General features: G+C 49.9%; 1 protein-coding gene across 2 annotated transcripts; it reads left to right on the top strand.

The window, feature by feature from the left end:
• Positions 1 to 46: 46 nt before the first annotated feature.
• On the top strand, positions 47 to 22,461 carry USP5 (ubiquitin specific peptidase 5). Of its 2 annotated transcripts, none has more exons than XM_074934085.1 (20): positions 47 to 221; positions 2,506 to 2,631; positions 3,203 to 3,269; positions 9,026 to 9,159; positions 9,368 to 9,513; positions 9,846 to 10,030; positions 11,617 to 11,711; positions 13,040 to 13,233; positions 13,485 to 13,556; positions 15,135 to 15,222; positions 15,433 to 15,558; positions 16,066 to 16,219; positions 16,674 to 16,848; positions 18,134 to 18,222; positions 18,481 to 18,672; positions 19,243 to 19,386; positions 19,530 to 19,675; positions 19,807 to 19,960; positions 20,825 to 20,909; positions 21,146 to 22,461. In XM_074934085.1, the coding sequence occupies exons 1-20, from the start codon at positions 114 to 116 to the stop codon at positions 21,237 to 21,239; spliced, it is 2,574 nt and encodes an 857-aa protein (XP_074790186.1). In that variant the 5' UTR covers positions 47 to 113; the 3' UTR covers positions 21,240 to 22,461. The 2 variants fall into 2 exon arrangements, with proteins under 2 accessions (XP_074790186.1, XP_074790195.1); XM_074934094.1 differs by having other exon boundaries at positions 18,481 to 18,603.
• The last annotated feature ends 983 nt before the right edge of the window (positions 22,462 to 23,444 follow it).

Genomic DNA, 23,444 nt, shown 5'->3' on the forward strand with positions numbered 1-23,444 from the left:
ACCTCTTTGCTTGTGCGCCTGCGTGGAGCGGGATTGGCTAGCGAGTTTCTGACAACGAAGGTCTGTGATTGGTCAGGGTGGGGCTGTGGGTGGTGCTGTAGGGAGCCGCTGTCATGGCGGAGCTGAGTGAGGCGTTGCTGTCGGTGCTGCCGGTCATCCGCGTGCCCAAGGCTGGGGACCGGGTCCATAAGGAGGAATGCGCCTTTTCCTTCGATACACCGGTAAGCTGTCCCCCCCTTCACCGTGAGGCCGCCTGCTCGCCGGCCTGATCCTCCGCGCGCCTGGGCCCTGGGGACCGGCCCGCATGGGGCATGCTGGGACATGAAGTCTTCCGTGGGTGTGGGCTCTGTTCGGCTCAGTTGAGTGTGCGGCTGCGAGGACTACAGCTCCCGGCAAGCCCTGAGTCCCGGCCCCATGCCTGGGCGAGCTGTGCTGGGGGGTGTAGTTCTCTCCGTCCCAGTGCTGCCCGCGGGGTCCGGCCTTTCCGCCGCCCCGGCAGCGTCTCCGCGCGCTTGTCCTGCTGACTCACTGCAGGGCGGCCCGGCCCCGTCGGCGCCCGCTGGGATGGGGAGCGCAGACCCGAGACGGCTCTCCTGTGCGAAGCATGCTGGGAGCTGTAGTCTGCTGACCCCCTTCCCCAGAGCGAGTCCGAGGGCCCTGACCGGCCGCGCTGCAGCCCCCGAGACTAGAGTCGCTCCACGGGCGGCACGGAGGGCTCCTCGCCCCGCTGCCCTGTTGGCATCTCTGGCGGGCTGGGCTGGGCTGTTCGCGGTGCACGCTGGTGGGCGTAGCCCGGCTAGTCTGGCAGCACCCGGAAACATCCACAGGGGGTGATCTCATTCTTGATCCCCTTGCCCACCCTCTGGAGTCTGGGTTTGTACGCGCACGCTCTCCCTCGTGGGAGTTGGTCGCGGGGGGAGTTATTGCTGTTTCTTACACCCACACTCTCGAACCCAGTTTGCGGGGGAGATCTGCATCACCTCCTGGGGGCACAGCCAGGCCCTTTCCTGGGGTGTGGACAGTACATTCTGTTTCTTCTAAACATCCAGGCAACTGACGGGGTTGAACCACCCCATAGCTTCTAAATTAAAGTCCCTCAGAACCTCCCTGGGCTCACCTTGTCTTAGGGACCCTATGTCCTCGTAGGTTGGAACACAAAGTTCTCCCTGGCCCCAAAAGCTGGGGGTACCCCAGTGCTGTGTCATTAAAAGAGCAGTGTCCCTTCTCCCTCTCTTTCCCCTTCTCTCCAGCCACATTCACCCAATGGAGTTACAGCCTCAGGCATTTCTAAAATGGTTCAATTTTTTCATTGGGAAGTTAGTGTTGGTTAAAGTGCTTGATTGGCAGCCCATGGGAATTGGAGGCCTCTATCCTCTGACTGGGGTCAGCCCGAGTAGCAGTAGAGCAAGTTTTTCTCCCTGTACATTGCAACTGCCATTGCAGTTTGTATGGATGAGTATAGATGTGTGATATGTTTTCTTGTATCAAATTGTAACATTGTCAACCAAATTTCTAACATGCTAAACACGTAACTTACAGCCAGTCTCTCACTTTGTTTTTACCTTTTTTCTCTCTCTTCCTGGCTTTATTCCACTTTCTTTTTTTCCCCACATAATTAGATCTTTTTAAGTTGTCTTCAGTGTCTGTTTTTCTCTTCACCACACTACAAGAATTAAACCTACTAATCAAAGACAGACATGAAAAGATTTTGGGTCCCACTGTCCAAAGCAATAGGAAATGAAAGACTCTTTTCCTCCACAAGCCCTGCATTTGAATTCTGAACCCTGTTTTTTGTTTCTGTCTCCATTTCAGTTTTCTGATTGCTGAGACTCAGATTGGGTATTCTCTGCTATTCTGTCTCTTTCCTGGTCTCCACGTTTAGGTGTGTCTCATGCCCTCCCCCACCACTTCTAAATAGCATCAGTGCTGTAGGTGCTGGGAGGTTGCCAACTTGTGAGACTGACCTGATTCTTGTCCTGGTCTGTTTCACAGCTGCCCACAATGTTCCAAAACAACAGTAAAACCTAAAACAAGATTCTAGTTAACTTTCACTCTGCAACAATTTGACAAAGCTCAAGGCAGCACCAGTAGCACTAGATCCATCTATCTGCAGAGACAGATTGATGTAGCTGCATCAGTTTTGCCTGGGTCATACTTTGCAACTGTAAATTCTAAAGGCTTCTTTAAATGAGACTACATCTCCTCAGAAGTTTATGGGTCTGGCCTGATTCAGCTTCCTACCCACTATGGATAAACGGGCAAGTGGATTTTCAAATCATTCATCGTGGTGGGAGATACGTAGCTTGTTCGCAACTAGAGTGAGATTTGACAACTCCTTTCAGACCAGCCACTGAACGGCTGACACATGGGCATAATTTGCAGTCATTGAATGGAGCTGGATTAGAACCAGTATGCTAAAAGTAAAAAGTCTATTCTGTTCTGTTGAATATCTTCCTTTGGCCCCTCTGAGACATGTCTCCCTCTCAGTCTGTCTTTCTCCCCTAGGAGTCAGATGGGGGGCTGTATATTTGTATGAACACATTCCTGGGCTTCGGGAAGCAATATGTAGAGAAGTACTATGGGAAAACAGGCCATCGGGTCTATCTGCACCTCAAGAGAACACGCAAGCTGGTAAGAATGGGGTGCTTGGAGCTGGGGGACACACTGCACTGCCAAATGTGCTCTGAGTCTGAGAAGAGGGATCCAGCTCCATGTTCACTCAGACCTGAGGTTTTCCCTCATCTGAAACACAACCTTGTGTTTCTCCCCCGACCCCCGGATGGGACCCCAACTCTGGAGCTCTGATTCAATTAATGACAGGTTTCAGAGTAGCAGCTGTGTTAGTCTGTATTCGCAAAAAGAAAAGGAGTACTTGTGGCACCTTAGAGACTAACAAATTTATTTGAACATAAGCTTTTGTGAGCTATAGCTCACTTCATCGGATGCATTCAGTACTTTCCACTGAATGCATCCGATGAAGTGAACTGTAGCTCACGAAAGCTTATGCTCAAATAAATTTGTTAGTCTCTAAGGTGCCACAAGTACTCCTTTTCTTTTTGACTCAATTAGTTATTGTACTGGCTGCCTGCCCCATCTCTCTCTACCTGCAGTATCTGCCTCAGATCCACAGGCTTTGGGCTACTCTCAGACTGTTTGGCCTCCTTATTGACTGTCTCCTCTCTCTCCTTGCCTCCTAAAACAGAAGGAGGAAGACAGTAGCTCCAGTGCTGGAGATCCCCCCAGGAAGAAACCCACCCGCTTAGCTATTGGTAAGAAAACAACTCCAGCTAGCCCAGTTTCCCTTCTGTGTCAGATCAGACCTCTACAGCTGTCTGGCCCAGTGGCCATTCACTCTTGCCTTTCATGCCCCTGTGCTGGATTAGACCTGGTAGTCCCATCTAGTCCAATGTCCACATATCTGGGAACGGCCAAGAAGGATAGCTGTTTAATAACCTTCTGCAGTAATGAGAGTTGCTTTATGTTCAAGTCTGTAATAATGGGGTTCTGTTAACAGATGGAATTTGCATCTTCTCTAAAATCTGCATACATAGATCAGCTTGAACACTGCTATGCAAGGTTAGGGGCTGGGATAGAGTTTGGGGAAACTTTGACATTGCTTGATCGAAAGGTTTCTGAGAGTCCCCCATAATGTTTTACATAGTTGAAAAACCTAACCCTTTTTAGTGAAGATAGGGGAAAAATTATGGGCAGGCTCCTCATTAAACTTTTCTGTCTAGAACAGTGGTTCTCAACCAGGGGTACGGGGCCTCTTTGGAGCCATGAGCAGGTGTAAGGGGGGCTATCAAGCAAGGCCAGTGTTACACTTGCTGGGGCCAGGGCAGAAAGCCAAACCCCCACCGCATGGGGCTGAAGCCTGGGATCCTGAGTCCTACCACCCAGGGCTGAAGTTGAAACATGAGCTATGTAGCTTCACAGGGGCCCCTGTGGCATGGGACCCCAAGCAATTGCAATGCTTGCTACCCCCTAATGCCGGACCTGGCTTTTATATGCAAAAAAACAGTTATTGTGCTGCAGGTGGGCTGTGGAGTTTTTGTAGCATGTTGGGGGGGGGAGTCCTCAGAAAATAAAAGATGGAGAACCTCTGGTCTAGAATGTTCTTTGAGATCTAGGGCATGGTACTGAAAAAGGCCTAAACACTGAAATACACAAATGATCCTTTTTGGAATGATAGAGTGGAATGCTGCGGTGCTGGTGCTCCGTGTGCACAACCTGGAAAGAGTTGTGGTCAGGAATTCAGGCCAGGACACTCAAAATGCTTCTTGCTCATTTAGATCAGTTTTGAACCCAGAACCTCCTGCATAACAGCACAGACCTCCAACACTGCAGCTAAAAGTAGTAAGTTATTGCCTCTTATGTAGACCAGCCACTAGAGAGAAACATATAACACATTTCAGAGTGGTAGCTGTGTTAGTCTGTATCAGCAAAAACAACGAGAAGTCCTTGTGGCACCTTAGACTAACAAATTTATTTGGGCATAAGCTTTCGTGGTCTAGAATCCACTTCATCAGATGCATGGAGTGGAAAATACAGGAGCAGGTATAAATACATGAAAGGATGGGGGTTGCCTTACCAAGTGTGAGGTCAGTCTAACGAGATAAATCAATTAACAGCAGGATAACAAGGGAGGGAAAAATAACTTTTGAAGTGGTAATGAGAGTGGCCCATTACAGACAGTTGACAAGAAGGTATGATTTACTCACCCACTTTACTCACACCTTCTTGTCAACTGCCTCTCGGAAAGATTAGGCCAAATCCATGTGCTTGGCTATGCTCTTTGTACAATTGGGTTATTCCTGTGTACCCACTCTACAAAGCTCTGTGAGACATGCATCTCTATTGGCCCAGCAAATAGCTGCACTTGAAGACACTTCAGTGTAATGAATGAGGCAGGGGACTGTAAGAAGGAAACGACTGGTCTTTTGGTTAAGGCAGTGGTTCTCACATTCTTTCTGCTGCAGGCTTCCTGTGTGATGTTGGATTAATTGCTTTGGGGAAGATTTTCAAAACTGCCGAAAGGAATTTAAGAGCAAAGCCCCATTGATTTCTGGTCTTAAATCCCTTCAAAATCTCCACCTTAGGGCTTGTCTACACTTACCAGGGGATCGACACGTAGCGATTGATGCATCAGCGGTCAATTTAGCAGGTCTGGACCTTGTAAATCGACCACAGATCGCTCTCCTGTCGACTTCTGTACTCCACCTGAGCAAGAAATGCAAGGGGAGTCGACGGGTGAGCGTCTCCCATCAACATGGTTTAGTATGGACCCTGCAGTGAGCAGATCTAAGTACGTCGACTTCAGCTACGTTATTCATGTAGCTGAAGTTGCGTAACTTGGATCGATCTCCCCCCATAGTGTAAACAAGACCTTAGTCTCTGTGCCTCTTTCCCCATCTGTAACAGGGGGACAACAAAACTTCTCTACCTCACAGAGTGGGGGTAGGATAATTCCATCAGTGTTTATGAGGTGTTCAGTATTGAAGTGGGGGGGCTTATAAGCACCTCAATAGATCACTGGGATCCCTGTGATAAGCTGTTGGAGGGCCTCTCCCACCTGTCGAGCCTGAGGCTCACAGGGGGTCCACCATCCCATCAGAGCTTTAGGAAGCTCTGAAGGGCCATCCTGAAACCCTAGTAGCCTATTTTGTTTTAGGGTTCAGGAACCTTTTAATGCTCTGGGGATTCCCTATTCTCAATCGCTCCTTGTGGGGGAAAAGCATGGCGCTCTCTGTAGAGACTGGGAGCCCTGAGGATACATCAGGAGAGAGACTGAGAAGGCATTTTTATGTATGTGGAGAGTCTGGGGATAGTGTGCTGACTTGTGTTTTTCAGTTCACTATGTTCCTGGTATTTCTGAACCCACCAAAGTTTGTAGCTCTCTGTCACTGTGCTGGTGTAACAGCATAACCATATCATTGCACTCAAGGGGTATTTGGAGGAGGTGGAGGGTGAGAAAGCGTTGTGCTTGGTGAAATGTATATTTTTGATTGTCAGTAGCGATTAGGCTCTTCCATTTGATCAGGTGGTGGTGGCTCTGGGAAGCGCTGTGGAATGGAGGCTCTTTTAGATAGTGACTGTTTCTAGAACACTGGGTAAAAGGGCCTGCCCCACAGGGTGGGTAAAAATGGATGATTTAAATAAAACAAACAAAATCAGATTTTTATTTAAATATTTTATTTTTAAAAATATGCCTATTACAAATTAAATTTGGAATTGGCAACCAATGCTAAGACTTAAACGTACTATAATCTTTTAAATTAATTCAAATTACAACAATATTCAAGCACTATGTATTTGCTGCTGAAGTTTTAAAGAAAGTCGTACCACTGAACTGGAGAAAGTCACTGGCTAAGCACCTAGACCAGAGTTTGCTGAAGTGCTAAACCAGCTTTTGACATAGTAGCCTCTTTTGCAGGTGCAGAGAGAATTTTTTCTTTATTTCAATTCAACTAGTCCAGTTCAATAACTAGTTCATTTAAAGTTTAAAAACTGATTGTGAGTTGAAAAAGCAAGAAAACTTTTTTCTCTCTTCCAATCTATGAATAAAAATGTGGTGTGAGAGGACATTTGGGGCTGGGAAGGAATTTTTCCCCAGGTCTGATTGGCAGATGTCCTGGGGATTTTTCACCTACATCTGCAGCATGGGGCACAGTGGGTCACTTGCTGGTTTGAACTAGAGCAAATGGTGGATTCTCTGTAACTTGAAGTCTTTAGATCAAGATTTGAGGACTTCAGTATCTCTGCCGGAAGTTATGGGCCTATTGCAGGAGTGGATGGGTGAGGTTCTCTGGCCTGTGATGTGCAGGAGGTTCGACTAGATGATCATGATGGTCCCTTCTGGCCTTAAAGTCTATGAGAGCTATTAGTTTTAAAATCTTGACCAGAAACAGTCCATTCAATTAATTTACTTCCTTTCTTTAATAAATCAGTTTTAAAGGCAAACCGTGTTGTGATAAACTTCCTATTTTTTTCTTATAGCTATTTAAGGTGATTGTATTTAACTAGCACAAAATAGTTTTAAAATGCTGGTTTTGTACTCGCTAAATTGAATTCCATCTTCCATCCAAATGCAGCTTGACAGAAATCACAAGCAAAAAAGGCTAAAAATGGTGAATAGTGCATAATGTAAAAATTAAGACTCTGAATAATTGTTAAGCTATATAAGTGCTTAAATAAACATGTATAGATATAGTGTATTCTTCTGGTTAGCCCAAAAGTATTAAATTTTAGTGTAAAGGTTATATTTAGTTACAAATGAACATATTTTTAATGGTTACCAATCAATGAGAATCAATCTTTCTTTAGTAAATTAACTAAAAAGTACAAATGTAAAAACAAGATTAAAATGGATGATTTTCAACCAAGGTTTCCTGCTTGCTGATTTAAATCACTTTGATTTTTTTTGTATCAATCTGTCCTGTTCAAGGATGACGTTAAGTTGAACCTGCTGGCAAGCAAAGTAACAACTAGTATTGACTGCAAAGACTAGACGCCCCTGCCACAATAGAGTGAACCATTGTGTTGAGACAGAGAGAGACATCGGAACCCAAACCAATCTAGCTCATTTGCCTTTTAAAAAAAACACAGGAAATTCACTTACAAAAAATGTCAGGTTAAGGTTGTTCCTGAACCAAGTGCTGTCTGCTCCCTGTACCCTTCAGGAATGTAGGATTTTAGATCCCCAAACTCCAATGTTAGAAAACCAGGAATGCTCAGAAAGTCAGAAATGGTTACAAGAGACATAGATAAAACACTTCCTAGCTAAAACTTAACAAGCTAGACTTGGTTCAAGGTAAAATCTGTACCACAGGTTCCCAGCAACACAGCTGACCAAATCCTCAAGTCAGGCTCTCCCGCAAAGTCAAAGGGCTGGTTCCTTTGTCGTCTTGGGGTGGGGGTGGAGAGAGAGAGAGAATGTGCACGCACACACGGGGTGTGTTTGCCCCTCACTTTTATAGTCCAGTCATCCTTTGAAAAATATTTTCCTGCAGTTACTCTTAGATGAAGTTCATTCCAGCTGTATGGACAGAGACATGGAGTCTCGTGGTGTAAGAGGTTCCATGTTGTTTGCTATAATGCGTATCAATCTGTTCCTGGCCCCCTTCGTTGCCAAAGAATGGCCAGTTGACAAGTGATTGCCAGTCAACTTTGATGACACCTGGCTAAAAGCATCATCTTTTCCTTTGAGAAACCAGTTTGCCCTCCTCCCCCAACTTGTCTGGTAAACACATTGTAGTCATAATTTCAGCTTATGTGCATAACTCTTAATATGCATTTTGTACATACATTACATAAGAATATTGATGATCAGTGTGTTGCTAGTTTTTAAATGATATCTCACAAGGCATATTTTGTACAAAGATTATCACAGGAGTATGTAAGGTGTGAATACGGGGTGCTTTCAATCACACAAACATTATTCTTTGGTATGTGGTCAGTGACTGCTCGAAAGTAACACTAGAGCCCCATTATGCAGAGTGCCTGTGCCTGCCTGCTGACATCTCAAAGGGGATGGAGTGGGATACTACTTGAACTGTGCATTTCCCAGTTTCTTTAAGTCTGTGAGGTTTGTTCTTGTAACTCTAACATTTCTGGGGGAGACCTGAACTAAGCACTTCCATGCCCTGCCCTCAAACACTGGAACAGCAGGAAGCCTCCCTTTGTGGAAGGTGCAAGGAGCAGTGAACACTCTCTGCCTTAGCCAGGTGTTTTGAAGTGGTAGTGCACTGGCCCTTGGGTTTGCGAGGACTTCTTCCTGTGTCCCCCAATTACTGTTAGTTGTCATTACATCTGTGAATCAGGAGCATCAATGCCTCCCGGTGGTTCTGTCCTCACTAATGTCACTATAGACTTAGACAGAGCTAGTCACAGCTCTACGGTTCTCTACTTCACACAATATCCAAGGCTGGAAAGCCCCTCCCTGGGGTTGGCATCCATAAGGCAAGAAAGCTGGCTAGGTTATAGATTCTTTGCCTTTTCTCTTACTGCAGTGTTCCTTCTCTTGTAGGCATAGAAGGTGGGTTTGACATCCCAGAGGAGAAGTTTGAATATGATGAAGACATAAAAATAGTTATTTTCCCAGAGCACCTGGAGATCCCACGGGATGGGCTGGAGGGGCTGCCAGACATGGTCCAAGACAGGGTAGGTCTTTATTTTCTGTCTGCAGGAAGCACGCTGTTTTGTAAATTGGATCCAGTAATGTTGTGGTCTCAGGACTGGAATAGCATGGGGGGGGCTGGGCAGGATGGAGTGGCATTAGCAGAGCCTTGTGGGGAGCCCAAGTCCGGAATAGCAAGGGTAGGTGATGTGAAGCTCTTATCCCCCTATTTCTCCCGCTCCCCAATTCCAGATTGCCAGTGCGGTTGAGGCTATCCTGACAGCAGATTCAGCCTCGCGGAAGCAGGAGGTGCAGGCATGGGACGGAGAAGTTCGGCGTGTTTCCAAACATGCTTTCTCCCTGCACCAGCTACAGAACAGTGTCCGCATCCCTCCGTGGTGAGTCTGGCATCAAGCCTGGCCAGGTTCCCTCTTGCCCTGGACACTTCACAACACAACTTCTCTCTCTGGGGCTGTGATGGGACTGTTGCTGGTTCTGCTCCATGTAGCCACGCCTCTCCCTGATCGAGGTGTGGCCCGTGATACAAGCTGGTAAATTCCTGGAAACTCTGGGTGGGGTGTTGACTAGAACTGACTCCCGCCGTATAGGTCTCCCCGGGTCCTCTGCTTCCTGGAGTAGGAGGGGAGTGGAATCCCAAAAACCTTTGCTTATGTCATGGTGGGTGAGTAATAGAAAATAGACTGCTCCTTTTCTCTCCCACTGCTGGCAGTGGCTGGAAATGCAACAAGTGCGACATGCGTGAGAACCTGTGGCTCAACATGACTGATGGATCCATCCTGTGTGGCCGGCGCTACTTTGACGGCAGTGGCGGCAACAACCACGCAGTTGAGCATTATCGGGAGACTGGCTACCCGCTGGCTGTGAAACTGGGAACCATCACCCCCGATGGGGCTGGTGAGATGGGAGGACTCAGTGGAGTTGCAGATGCCAGGCATCTGAATGGGCTGAATATGGGCACCATGGTCCCCTGACAGAACAAGTGAGGGGGGTTTTGGGATGTCACACTAATTGTGCTAATGCTATGGCCTAGGACATGCACCAACTAGCTGCCACCACCAACAACTGGGTTTTCCTGGCCTGATACACTTCTTGGGGAGAGAGCAATGAGATAATTGCTGAAACCCTGTGCTTCCCCTGCCCCCTTCCTTGGAATTCTAGGGCCTTTGAAAGGGCTATCTGTATTCCCTCTTCCCTCCAGCCTGGGATTGTGGGGTGGGATGTGGGGTGCTCATTGTTTTAGTAGTCTGGGACAGGGAAGGAGGGTGGATAGCGCAACACCCCTCTGCTAGCGAGGCACACAGGGCCTTTGTACTAGACTCCAAGGCAAAGTTGTTTGCTCCTCTTCCTTACCCCACACCTTTGGGGAACTTGGGTCCCCCATTCTTCCCACCTTAGGACAGTACTGCTCAGACCAGTGGGTTTCAAACTTTTTTTCTGGCTACCCAGTTAAAGAAAATTGTTAATGGCCATGACCCAACGGAGCTGGGGTTGAGTGATTTGAGGTGTGGGAGGGGCTCAGGGCTAGGGCAGAGGGTTGGGGTGCGGGGTGGGGCCGGGAATGAGGTGTTTAGGGTGTGGGAGGGGGATCTGGGCTGAGGCAGGGGGTTGGGGTGCAGGAGGGGGTCAGGGCTCTGGGCTGGGGGTGCAGGCTCTGGGGTGGGGCTGGAGTTGAGGGGTTTGGGGTGCAGGAGGGGGCTCTGGGGTTGGGGGGTCTCAGGGCTGGGGCAGGGTGTTGGGATGTGGGAGGGGGGTCAGGGCTCTGGGCTGGGGGTGCAGGCTCTGGGGTGGAGCCGGGGATGAGGGGTTTGGGGTGCAGGAAGGGGCTTTGGGTTTGTGAGGGGCTCAGGGCTGGGGCCCGGGGTTGGGGCACGGATTTACCTTGGGCGGCTCCTGGTCAGCGGTGCAGCAGGGGTGCTAAGGCAGGATTCCTGCCTGTCCTGGCACCGCGGACCACACTGCGCCCCAGAAATGGCCAGCAGCAGGTCCGGCTCCTAGGCAGAGGTGTGCAAGCAGCTCTCCGTGGCTCTCACTCACAGGCACCAGCCCTCACCCCCAGCTCCCATTGGCCAGCGCTCGGGGCGGGGGCAGCGTGCGGAGCCCTGTGGCCTCCTGCCTAGGAGCTGGACCTGCTGCTGGCCCTTTCCGGGGCACAGCACAGCGTCAGAACAGGTAGGAACTAGCCTGCCTTAGCCGGGCAGCACCGCCGACCGGGTCCTTAATGGCCCAGTCGGCGATGCTGACCAGAGCCACCACAACCCAGTTCCTTACACTCCGCGACCGAGTACTGGGTCATGACCTGCAGTTTGAAAACCACTGGCTCAGACAGTTAGTCTGTTAGACCTTAAAGCTCTGAGCACTTTATGTTGCTCCCTTCCCCTAGCAGCAGGTTGTTTGAGGAAGAAAGGGTGGGTGTTGGTGGGATCTGGGAGTGGTTGGGGTATAAGCTAATTTCTTTTCCTTTCCTATCTGTATCCCCACAGATGTTTACTCCTATGATGAGGATGATATGGTGCTGGATCCTAGCCTGGCTGAACATCTGGCTCACTTTGGGATTGACATGCTCAAGATGCAGAAGGTGAGAGGGAAACCCCCAATCAAAACAAGGGGGTCTGAGTATCACAGTTGCACCTGTTTTCCCTCAGGGGTTCAGCAAGGGCACCACTGCCAGGGTTCTGCCTCCCCAGCTGTCACCTCTCTTTGGTGGAGATGCGTGTTTCTCTCCCCACTGACTGGGGTATCTCCAGGCTGAACAGTTCCCTTCCTTCACTGTGTTGTTCCCAGCATAAAACAGACTACCTGAGCAGACTGCTTGGTTTCTCTTCAGAGACTAATAAATGTGACTCCCCCAGTTAAGCTACCACACAGCTCTTTCTATGCAAGCTTATTTATTCTTAGGGCTAAAGCATTACTCAGAAAACACTAAAAGAAGCAGTACGCAGGCTAATAAGCTTACCAGAGATCACCCCAACTCTGATGTGGGTTCTGGCAGTGATTAGCCCTTCAGACCCAGCAGAGGGATCCCGTCTGTGGTCACAAGTTCATAACAACCTCAGCTCAGAACTAGCACACTCATGAAAAATTTAGTCCAACCTTTATACAGTTCAGAGGTCTCTGATCTGGAGTTTCCAGGAGCAGGTAATCCGCCGACAATGGGTTTTTCTCCCTAGGGTGTAGCTTCAAAAAACCTCCCAAGTACCTCCAAGGAAACCCACTTCTCACATATTGTCCAAAACAGTTCTTTGAAGTTCCTAATGTTTCCCCAAGCTACGGACAATCCTACAATAACACACTATCAATTACATTTTTAATACAATGGACCTCCCAAATGTATTAAACCTAATTCAGTAAGGTTTGTCTAGGATATTGCAGGCATTTGTCCTCTCACACTGAGTCCTCAGCTGGATCCGAGTCTCCGGTCACCAACCAGGGTGGGGGCTGTAACTCAGTTACTGTGCTGTGGTCATTGGGTACACAGCCCCCACTTCCTCTCAAGCAGAGAGCTGACTGGTTTCCCTTTCTTCTCCTACACCCCCCGCAGATTCATTCCCTTGTGGCTCCTATTCAGTACTCCAAGCAACAGGGCCTCCCTTGGGGAGATGGCTTCTCAGACTCTGACACCTCAGTGCTGGGGGATGGTTCCTGAGCTCCTTTTCCTTGCCTCAGACTTGCCCTGTTCCTCTTCTGCCTGCCCCTCCCCCATCTTTCTCCCCTTGGAATTGGCACCCCTTAGACACTTGCACACCCTTTCCATATCTTTCTCTCCTCCCCCCCAGTCATAGTTTTCACCAAACAGGATGAATTTAGCTTTGGAATATCTCCTGAAACTCTGTCTTTCTGGCCCAGAGTGTATCTGTGGCTCTTCTCTGAGCTCCCCCCCCCCCGGTCCATCTCTTCTCTCCACAGACAGACAAGACAATGACTGAGCTGGAGATTGACATGAATCAGCGCATTGGGGAGTGGGAGCTGATCCAGGAGTCTGGGGTGCAGCTTAAACCCCTCTATGGCCCTGGTTACACTGGCATCCGAAACCTGGGCAATAGTTGCTACCTCAATTCTGTGGTGCAGGTGCTGTTCAGCATCCCTGACTTCCAGAGAAAGTAAGTGAGCTAAGGAAAGGCCCCCTCCCCTCACCACTGCTCCAGGAGTGTGGGTTACTTAGGCCATTTAGTCCTGGTCTCCATCCCAATTGCCCCAATTCTACCTGAACTCTGAGAGGAATTAATTCACTCCATCCTTTGTGGGGTGCTGAGATCTTACTTTCTGGGGTTGGGAGCCTTGTATAAGCCATTTACCCTGCTGGATGCGGCTCTGTCTGCAGCTCCCTTTGCCTCTCTGGTTTGCTTTGCAGGTATGTGGATAAGCTGGAGAAGATATTCCAAAGTGCTCCCTCAGACCCCACGCAGGACTTCAGCACACAAGTGTATGTAGTGCTCTGAAGAAGGGGGATGTGGTATGGATTTGGGGTGTTCCAGTAGGGGGCCCCATGTCCCATCCCATTTTTAAATTGCATTGTGTTGCAAGTAGGTCCCACTTCTTCTGAGATGCCAATCCCTTGTAGTCATCAAAGATCTCTGGAACTTTCTAAGAGTTGAGGTTTGACTAGGAGATTGGGCTTGATGGGCTAATGGGTCTAAGCCCCAGCCTCAATCTCACAACTGTATAGAGTGGCAAATGTCCTGCAGGGTGTAGTAACCCATGCTGCCCCTGGGAAACTCCTGGTGGGTGTAGTACTGCTAGCTGTCAGCGGAGGGTGTCTGGGTCTGCAGCACAGACTCCCGGCCAGAGAGAAGTGTCTGAGGCCCTGTCTACATGATCGATCTATTGGGGATCGATTTATCGTGTCTAGTGTAGACGCGATAAATCGATCCCTGATCACTCTGCCCTCGACTCTGGAACTCCACCATGGCAAGAGGTGGAAGCGGAGTCGACGGGGGAGCAGCAGCCGTCGATCCCGCGCCGCGAGGACGCGAAGTAAGTGATTCTAAGTGGTCTAAGATACATCGACTTCAGCTACACTATTCTCATAGCTGAAGTCGCGTATCTTAGATCGACATTCCCCCCTCCCCCTTCCTGCAGTGTAGACCAGACCTGAGAGAAGAGTATACTGGTTTAGGTGGGGGTAGTCCAGGGGTTCTCGTAACAGAAATGTTGGTGACCACACTCTCAAATTTTCCTGAAATACTTAAGTAACTTTGGGAAAAACAGACAAATATGCACATACACACATCCAGAGATTGGGTCAATTGCTAAAATGAGAGGGGGGGTGGGCTGACTTGGGTTGGCAGGGTTGTGTGCAAGGGAATGGGAGTGAATTGGTGACTGGGGCTGTGTGTGAATGGGAGAGTGGAGGAGATGGGAGTAGAGGAAGATGGTAGGGGGAGAAGTTGGGCCCAAGAGAGCACAGTGAGGGGTTGATAGTGGGTATCTCCAGTTATCTCCTGTCCACCCTGGGCAGTAAAGTGTCTGTCTCTCACTTTGGAAAATCTGATCAACCTGCTGGTGGGAATGGGGTGCAGTCTGCTTCCTGCTATCCCATGACTTGGGCCGCAACCATCACTGATTTGGAGGGATTGCATTCTGCCTCCCTCAGCCTCCTGTACAGAGTCACTTGCGGGGCTTCACTTCCTGTGCCAAGATGCTGCGAGATGTGGCTGGTAAACGACTGTTGCAGCCCAGTCCTGGCTGCCTTTCTGTGAATGGCTGAGGCTGTCCCTCCACAGTCCTTACCCACTGGCCAGGGAGGAGCTGAGGCTCAGTTTTAAAGTTCTGTTAGGTGTTCAAATGGAAGATGTCAGACAGGGCTGGGGACAACAGAGCAGGATGAGACAGAGGAGTCTGGGCTGGGTAGGAAGAGGGAGCTGGGTTAGCCGAGGTCAGCTGGGGCAAGTCCACGTGAGTTTCAAAGCTGGAGTGATTGAACTGGCTCCTGGAGTGACCAGGGTGTTTGGGTTGGAAGCAGCTTGGTACAGCTTTGATGGTAAATCGTCTGCTATTCCAGAGCCAAGTTGGGCCACGGGCTACTCTCTGGGGAGTATTCGAAGCCAGGCTCTGGAGATGGGGAACAGCAACTGGACCAGAACCAGAAGGTGAGGACTGGGGCCTCGCTACCCTCATGCGGAGGGAATGCACTAAGTGTGTCTGTGATGGTGTGGGGGATCCTCTATGGAGACTCTGTCCAGGGCGTTGACCCTAAAGAGAGGCAGGGTTTGGAAAGATGTACCCCAGGGCAGAGCTGTTAGGAGGCCATGCTCACTCCTTCCTCTTCCTCTTTTCCCCCCCACCCCCCTTTCTTCTAGGGCATGCAGGATGGCATTGCTCCACGCATGTTTAAATCTCTCATTGGCAAAGGGCACCCAGAATTCTCCACCAATAGGCAGCAAGATGCCCAGGAGTTCTTCCTGCATTTCATCAACATGGTGGAGGTAATGACTGATCCACACTTTCTGAAATCCTGGGAAAGGGGCAGCTCCTGTTCTGAGCTCCAGCAAGTTGAGGGCTGGCACCTAGGCTGGATGGAAATGCAGGGAGGGGGCCAGCATGCAGGTATTTTGAAGCACCAGGTTCACCAGAACTAACTTTTCAGGATACCAGTGAGTGACCGCTTCGGGAGAAGGGGATGAAGGTGCGCAACTGCAGGGCCTTTTGTTCGGGGCTCACCCCCAGCCCCTGTGAAATTGCTGTTTGTAGACTTTGGGGGAGCTTGGAGTACCCAGAGCTCCCCTAAAAATTGAACCCTCTCCTTTGCGGTGGGAATGGGATTGGTTTCTGGAGACTGATGGTGCTGATTGAAGGGCTCCAGCTTGTACACTTGGACCAGGGACAGTGGAGACAGTTCTTTGTCTGTGTCCCATGTGGGGCTGCTGCTCCTGTGATTGGTTGATCTGGCCACCTTGATATTACTCCCATCTTCACTATGTTGCCCTTCCCAGAGGAACTGCCGCAGCTCAGAGAATCCCAATGAGGTCTTCCGTTTCCTGGTGGAGGAGAAGCTCAAGTGCCTGGCCACAGAGAAGGTGAAATACACCCAGCGTGTGGACTACATTATGCAGCTGCCCGTGCCCATGGATGCTGCACTCAACAAAGGTCAGTGGCCTGATGGGGACTGAGGAGGGGGCAGCAGGCACTGGGATCAGTGAGGAAACTCTATCTACTGTGCTCCTTTACTGGGGTTGAGGGGATCTCTCAAGGACCTGAAGAAGCAAGGTGTTCTGGAGCCAAATCCTTCTCCTTCATCACCCCATGGAGCTGGGCAGGGTGGATTTCCTCAGAGATGCTGTGGACAGGTATCAGTCACTCAAGTTAGGGATCAAACCTTTCCCCTGCCTCACCCAAGGCAAGGGTTGTGACTTAGCCTGTGGGACGTCAGCATAATGAAACCATCCTGATGGCTGGAGGAGATTGTGTGCCCTATGCACCACTCTAGGGAGCATGTCCTGATAAGCCCATCTAGCCTAGTGTCCTGCCTCTGGAGGTAGCCAACAGCAGGTGCCTTGTGAGCACCCGGAATCTGGACCTGACTTCTCTGCCTTGTCCCCAGATGAGCTGCTGGAATATGAGGAGAGGAAGCACCAGGCAGAAGAGGAAAAGCAGCCACTGCCTGAACTAGTCCGAGCCAAGGTGCCTTTCAGCTCCTGTCTAGAGGCCTATGGGGCTCCAGAGCAGGTGGATGACTTCTGGAGCACAGCCTTGCAGGCCAAGTCTGTGGCTCTCAAGTGAGTGTGGTTTGGAGGCGCTATCTAGGATAGAGATCAGAGTGTGAAAAGCCCTCTTGGGAACCCCTTTCCTACAGTACCCTGGGCAGGGATGTTTCCTAGGGCTGCTAGTTCACCTCTTAGAAATCCATGACTTGTCAACCCTGTGGGGTGGTTCATGAGCCTCTAGGCTCAGTCTTATACCATTTTTCCATGGGGATTACAGTGGGCAGAGTTAAGGTGGCTGTGGGGTCCTCAACACTGCATTCAGTGGTATAGAAAACAAAGCAACGGAAAGCCAGAAAATTTGGCAGTGGTTTTGATGCCCCATTATCAGTGTTCTGACATTCTTAATTTGAGTTATTCTTTAAAGTATGCCTAGCCTGGGAGGGAGATATAGACAGCACTCTGTTGTTCTCCCCAGCCTTAACTTTCGTTTTAAAAGAAGTCTCCAGTTATTAAAGTTGAATAAAACTTTCAAAACATAAAATGAGCTGCCCCAGTCACTTCAGCAGAGCTAACTCAAATGCCAGTGGTGATACTTTGAATGTCAGATTTATTAACTGTTTCACTGTCCAAAACACAGATCATAGTAACTCAAGGCAGTAATGAAGAGCTACAATGTCTGCTGAATGGCTGTTTGTTCTGCTGCCATTGGCATTCCTTTCCCAGTCAAGAAGGACTCAAGCCCAAGGAGCCTAGCAGAGCCCATGGGGGGAGATATTTTGTTATAGAAAAACTGAAAGACACCCCTTAGCAATAACAGGTCTAAAGAAATGTTGCTTTTCAAGTTGACATTATTAACATTCTACTGCAGTTTGGAGTAATGAGTTGTGTTCAAACCTTTCTTCACATCCAGTGCTGAATATACCTCATTCCTTCAACTATAGTTTAAAATGCATCCATACATGTTTGTTTTACCTGTATTTAATTAGAATTCTAAAATCTGTGGTGGCCTGTACCACATGACAGGGTTTGCGGGGGAGGGAGGAGTGTTTGATTTTCCTGGAGGTGGCCTTCACCCCAGAAAGTTTGGGAAATGCTAGGTTAAGCTCTCCTCCAGTCAGAGCACTTCCTCTGGGAATTGTTCAGGGTTTGGCAGGCTCAGTGCTGAGTACAGTGGGGTCTCCCCAGAGCCATACAGACTGTTCCCTCTGTATTCCAGCAGTAGCTCTGGAATGTGCAAGACTCCAAATCCCCTTCCTTGATTTCTCCCCGAGCCAGCCAGTCTCCCCTAGCCCTCCTCCTCCCCCAGTAACAAAGCACAGGGTAACCTGTCCAGACATGATTTGTCACTCTCTTTCAGGACAACCCGGTTTGCCTCCTTCCCAGACTATCTGGTGATCCAGATCAAGAAATTCACTTTTGGCTTGGATTGGGTACCCAAAAAGCTCGGTAAGGATAGTGAGGTGAAGCACGAAGCATCGGGATCAGTGAGTCCCCAATGCTGCTCTGTGTAGCACCACCCCCATGCTAGGCATTGGGGTCACTACTGACAGGGGAGAGCACTCCTTACTGCATTGCTATACTGCTGCCGCAGAATGTCCCATGTGCATTCTCTACCCCAAACGGCTTATCTTTGAGGGCTGCTCATCCATGCTCTTTGAGCTCACTGAACACGTCCCTGAGGGTCTGATCCAGACTCTTTTACAGATGTCTCTATCGAAATGCCAGAGGAGCTGGACATCTCTGCGTTGCGGGGGACAGGGCTGCAAGCTGGTGAGGAGGAGATGCCAGACATCGCACCTCCACTGGTGACGCCAGACGAGCCCAAAGGTAGCCTGGGGTTCTATGGCAACGAGGACGACGACTCCTTCTGCTCCCCTCACTTCTCCTCTCCAACATGTTAGTGACTCTTCTTCTCTCCTCCTCTTAGTGCCTGACTCACTCCCTCACTCTCCTCATCACTTGTCTCCCTAGCTAATGATTTCCTTCTCCTTCAGTCTCTCTCTTCCTGTCCCTCTACCAGTGACTGTGTCCCCTGGCATGCTCATTTTACGAGGATGTTGCTGGCCCCAGTAGCCCTTTCAGCTGTAGGTTTGTCTGGGCCCATATTAGGAAGGAGTGGGAAGAGGGGCATGCACAATGCATCCAGAAGGTCTAGCTGGGAGAGAGGTTTGGTTGCACAAAGATTGGCGGCATGGTGAGAGGTGAAGAGGAGACAAAGCTCCTGAGCCATTGCTAGGGAGTGCCTGGCTCATGACTTTCATCTCTACGCCCCCTGCATGAGGCCTGCGTGCTGTGGGGGGTAAGGACTTAGCCAAGGGACGGGCAAGGCTCACATGAGATTCAGCCAGGGAGGGAGGCTTGAGGTTTGCCCAAGGTTGTGTGGGAGGGAGGGGACAGAACTCACACTAAAGGGGTGGGTGGGAGCAGGACTGCCAAGGCTCCTCTAATCTCTCTGTCCTTCCACAGCCCCCATGTTGGATGAGTCAGTGATTATCCAGCTGGTGGAGATGGGCTTTCCCATGGATGCCTGCCGCAAAGCTGTGTACTACACAGGGAACAGCGGGGCTGAGGCTGCCATGAACTGGATCATGTCACACATGGATGATCCAGGTATGAGAACACATGACCACGACAAAGCCCTCCCACCTGGATCGATGTGCTATACGCTACAGTGCTGCCTGCTGGAGAGGCCAGTGCTGTTTCCCCACCACCAGAGCTAGCCCCTCTGAACTATGTTCTGTTTTCTGCTACAGATTTTGCCAACCCTCTGGTTCTTTCTGGATCTAGTGGGCCAGGTTCCACCATCATCTGTCCAGACCCTCCTTCAGAAGATAGCGTGGCCACCATTGTCTCCATGGGCTTCTCCCGAGATCAGGCTATGAAAGCCCTAAGAGCCACGGTGAGGATCAAGGATGAGGTTACTGCTGGATTGCAGCCTTATAGGGCTGTGGCTGGTAACGGCATCCTCAGGGAAGGGAGGTGCTTAGATTGAGGGGTTCCTGACCTGACAGTTTCCCCCTCTTCCTGCAGAGTAACAGTTTGGAGCGGGCTGTGGACTGGATCTTCAGTCACATTGATGACCTGGATGCAGAGGCTGCCATGGACATCTCAGAGGGGCGCTCGGCAGCTGAGTCCATCTCTGAATCTGTCCCTGTGGGTCCCAAAGTGCGTGATGGACCTGGAAGTGAGTCCCAGACACTGGAGGGCACGAGTTCTGCCCTCCTCTGGGTTCTGTAGGGGCAGTTCAGTTCCTGGGGATGGTGGTGGTGGTGGTTTCTAACCATGGGGCCCCAGCCTTCCCCAGAGCTTTAGCCTCCCTAAACTCTTAGGTGTCTCACTGATCCCTGAGATTCTAGCACCTCCCAAGAGTTGATCTGGCTGCTGGGGCAATGTAACAGAGAGGAAGGGGAAAGGGTCTGTGCCCACTGGGAATCATCAGAGGGATGAATGGGATGTGGTGTCTAGTCAGATGCAGGGGAGGAATAGGGGTGTCCTACCAGGGAGGTAAGGAGGGCTCTGCTCCCATCCTTTAGAACCCCATCTCTGTGTTGCCTCTGAGATTGTTCTTTTCTGGTCTCCTATCAAAACACCTGGGCTCTAGCCAGCTAAATGTTTGTGGGAATTCATGCCCAAGCTGCTACACTACTTGCTGTAATGTGGAAAGCCCCATACAGCAGAGGTGTGAGCCAGGGCCTCCTCACTCATCTACTTCCCCCTCAAGCTCTGGGAGGTAGGCAGCAGGTAGGGCTGCCTTGAAGGAGCTATCATCTCTCCTCCTGCTTGTTTCACCAGTATCTCCACAGAGCTTGGGTCTAAAATTCTCTTGGCCTTGTGATTAGGCGGCTGCCTTGTTCCACCTACTCCACCATGAAACATGTCTTCTCAGCCATTAGTGGTGCCCAGACCTCTGAAGGCCTCTCTAGGGAGTCATGGGACAATAGCTCCTCTCTAGAGAGCTCTTCGGGGGGGCAGGAGTATCCAAGGGTATGTAACCCTCTCTGCCTCTTGTCTCTTTCTCTGACCACCTCTTTTTTCCTCTCTCCCTCAGAGTATCAGCTTTTTGCCTTCATCAGCCACATGGGCACTTCCACCATGTGTGGCCATTATGTCTGCCACATCAAGAAGGATGGCAGGTAAGAAGGGCTCGAAGGGACAAGAAAGAGCCTAAAGGCAGCAGCTTCTAAGGATAAACCAGTATCATTCCCCCTTTTACTTCAGTGGTCTAGTGCCATTCTCCCTGTGGATCCACTGTCACTGAGGGAGGGAAAAGAGAGGAACAGGCCACTGTGTCATATAGGAGGGAAAGGTGGGGACAGACTTGCAGGTCAGCTGCAAGCGGATGGCCCTCATCTCTCCATCTCTGTTTCAGGTGGGTGATTTACAATGACCAGAAAGTCTGCGCCTCTGAGAAGCCACCCAAGGATCTCGGTTACATCTACTTCTATCAGCGGATTCCCAGCTAGAACCCCCTCCTACTGTGTGCGGAGCGGGGGAGCAGGCTGCTGGCATGAGGAGGGGGAGGCAGTGACAATAAATACAGAGAAGCAGTGCACATTCTTTCACCCCACTCCCCGCTGTGTCTCCACCTATGCCACTGCTGTAACTCTGGGGGCAGGCATTCCTTGGCTAATAAAACTGGGGGCTGGGGCCCCCATGGACATGAGTGAAGAGGGGTGGGCAGATGGATTTGTTTCAGTATAAAATCTCTCATTGCCCCTTACTCCAAGACACAGCCTCTAGTGCTTTGCTGCTTGGTGTAATTATGCCATCGCCCTTTCAAGCTGAAAGGGGAGGAGGGGGGAGTGTGAGTGTGTGTGGCTTCTCTCCCTTGCCCCCCCTTCCCAAAAGAGGGTGCCATCCAGGAAATAATGTGGGCCATAATTAGCACCACTTCCTCTTTGTGTGCCCCTTAAATGCCAAAATACACGAAGGATAAAATAAAAATCTGAATACCCCCTGGCTTCTGTCAGTCCCATATGTTAGTGGGGGGCCCCGTCAGCTGGTGTATCTGAACTCCTTCCTCATCTAACACAGTGCTCAGGGTAACCCTGCCACTGGCAGTTCTCTACTTTGGCATATGAGCCCTTGTGCTAAGAAGCTTGGATGGGAGACCTCACTGCAAAGCTAGATGCTCTCCTGTCTTTGTCAGTACCTGCTGTCCTAGCATGTGGACAGTGACATGTGATGCAGGAGATGTATCTGTTAAAGCAGAGGTGAAAGATGGCTGTACTACCAGTACCTACTAAATATCCCATCAAGTGGAGGCATTTGCCCCTGGATTGTTCAGTAAGTTTGCAACTGTTAGGGTTGCTCATGCCTAAATACCCATTGCTTGAATAACCATCCTATGTGGCTCTGGCTATGATGATCCACTCACTTTTGTTTTCCACACTTGATTATTGGTGTAACCATGCGATCCCTTGAGAAATTACTGGGTACACAATGCAGCAGCCTTTCTGGTAAACACAGCTTTTGTTTTGTTTTCTGTAGTGGTGCGATAGTGAAAAGGGTCCAGGTCAACGTCTGTTCTCGTTTAAAGCCCTACATGTGATGGGCCGGAATAATTCCCTCTCCCTTCCTTGACCTGTTGCTGGGGACAGTACATGATTGTTTTGTTCCTCCTTTTACAGGATGAAAGCGCTATCCGTGTGCTTGTGTGTGCACGTAATAAAGTACAAAAAAAGTCAGGTTACTTTTTTGGGCGTGAAGTCAAGGTGCTTGGAGCTGGGAACTTGGTCTGGACTCCTGCGTTCTACTTACCCATAATGTCACGGGCATACCGGTCTAGTACGTTCTGGATGGTTTCTTGTCCTTGTGGAAGTCACATAAGGCTATCCTCTCCTTCCTGGCATTGTGCCCTCTTCTATACACCCCACCGAGCAGGGACAGAGGCTGTTTATGTCTTGCAGATTGGGACCTGTCCTCTATGTTGCAGGCAAGCAGCTGGGATCAGAGTTGGGATTAATTCCACTCTCTGGATTCTAATCATGGCATCAAGGGAAAGACCAGCTTCCCAGCAGGAATTGCCAGGGCAGCTGATCATGAATCACAGTCTCTTAATCTGCTCTAAATTGCCCTCCTTGCTCTTCCATCCTTAGGGAAATTGAGCTCCATTGGAGGTGATGATGCTCCATGGCCTATGGAACACAGCAGCTCAAATATTTTTAATCCTGAAATAAGCCTTTCTAGCTGGGGTGATGAGCCAGACAGTGATAGTGTCCTTGTCCTCCTTCACCGAGGTGGAAAGAGACCCAGACCAGAGGAAGGCAGTAATAGAGCTGGGTGCAGAATCCAAGCCTGGATGCTGGGTTCCCTGCCATAACCTCTTAGCCCCCGTTAATGCCCCATTATCCATGGCTGCTTTAATGATGAAAGTTAAGGAGCCCCTTTTCCCCTCCTTCACCTTTCTCTCTGTTAATTCATGGGAGGCTCCTTTACAAAGTGTGGGATGGGGAAGGCTGTCCTTTCCCAAGGGATGGTGGTCCTTTCCCACTCAGCCCCTTCACAATGACTACCATTTGGCAGCTGTGATCCTTGCTGATGCCAGGTATTGGAGATAATTAGGGAGCTGTGAAATTTGTTAGTCCTCCCTACTAGCATCATGGATGATAGGGACAATTGTGGCCTTGCTCTGCCCCTTTCCCCTATCATGCGAAGGTAAAGGTAGC

Source organism: Natator depressus, chromosome 1 (genome assembly GCF_965152275.1).
Source record: "Natator depressus isolate rNatDep1 chromosome 1, rNatDep2.hap1, whole genome shotgun sequence".
Classification (NCBI taxonomy): Eukaryota; Metazoa; Chordata; order Testudines; family Cheloniidae; genus Natator; species Natator depressus.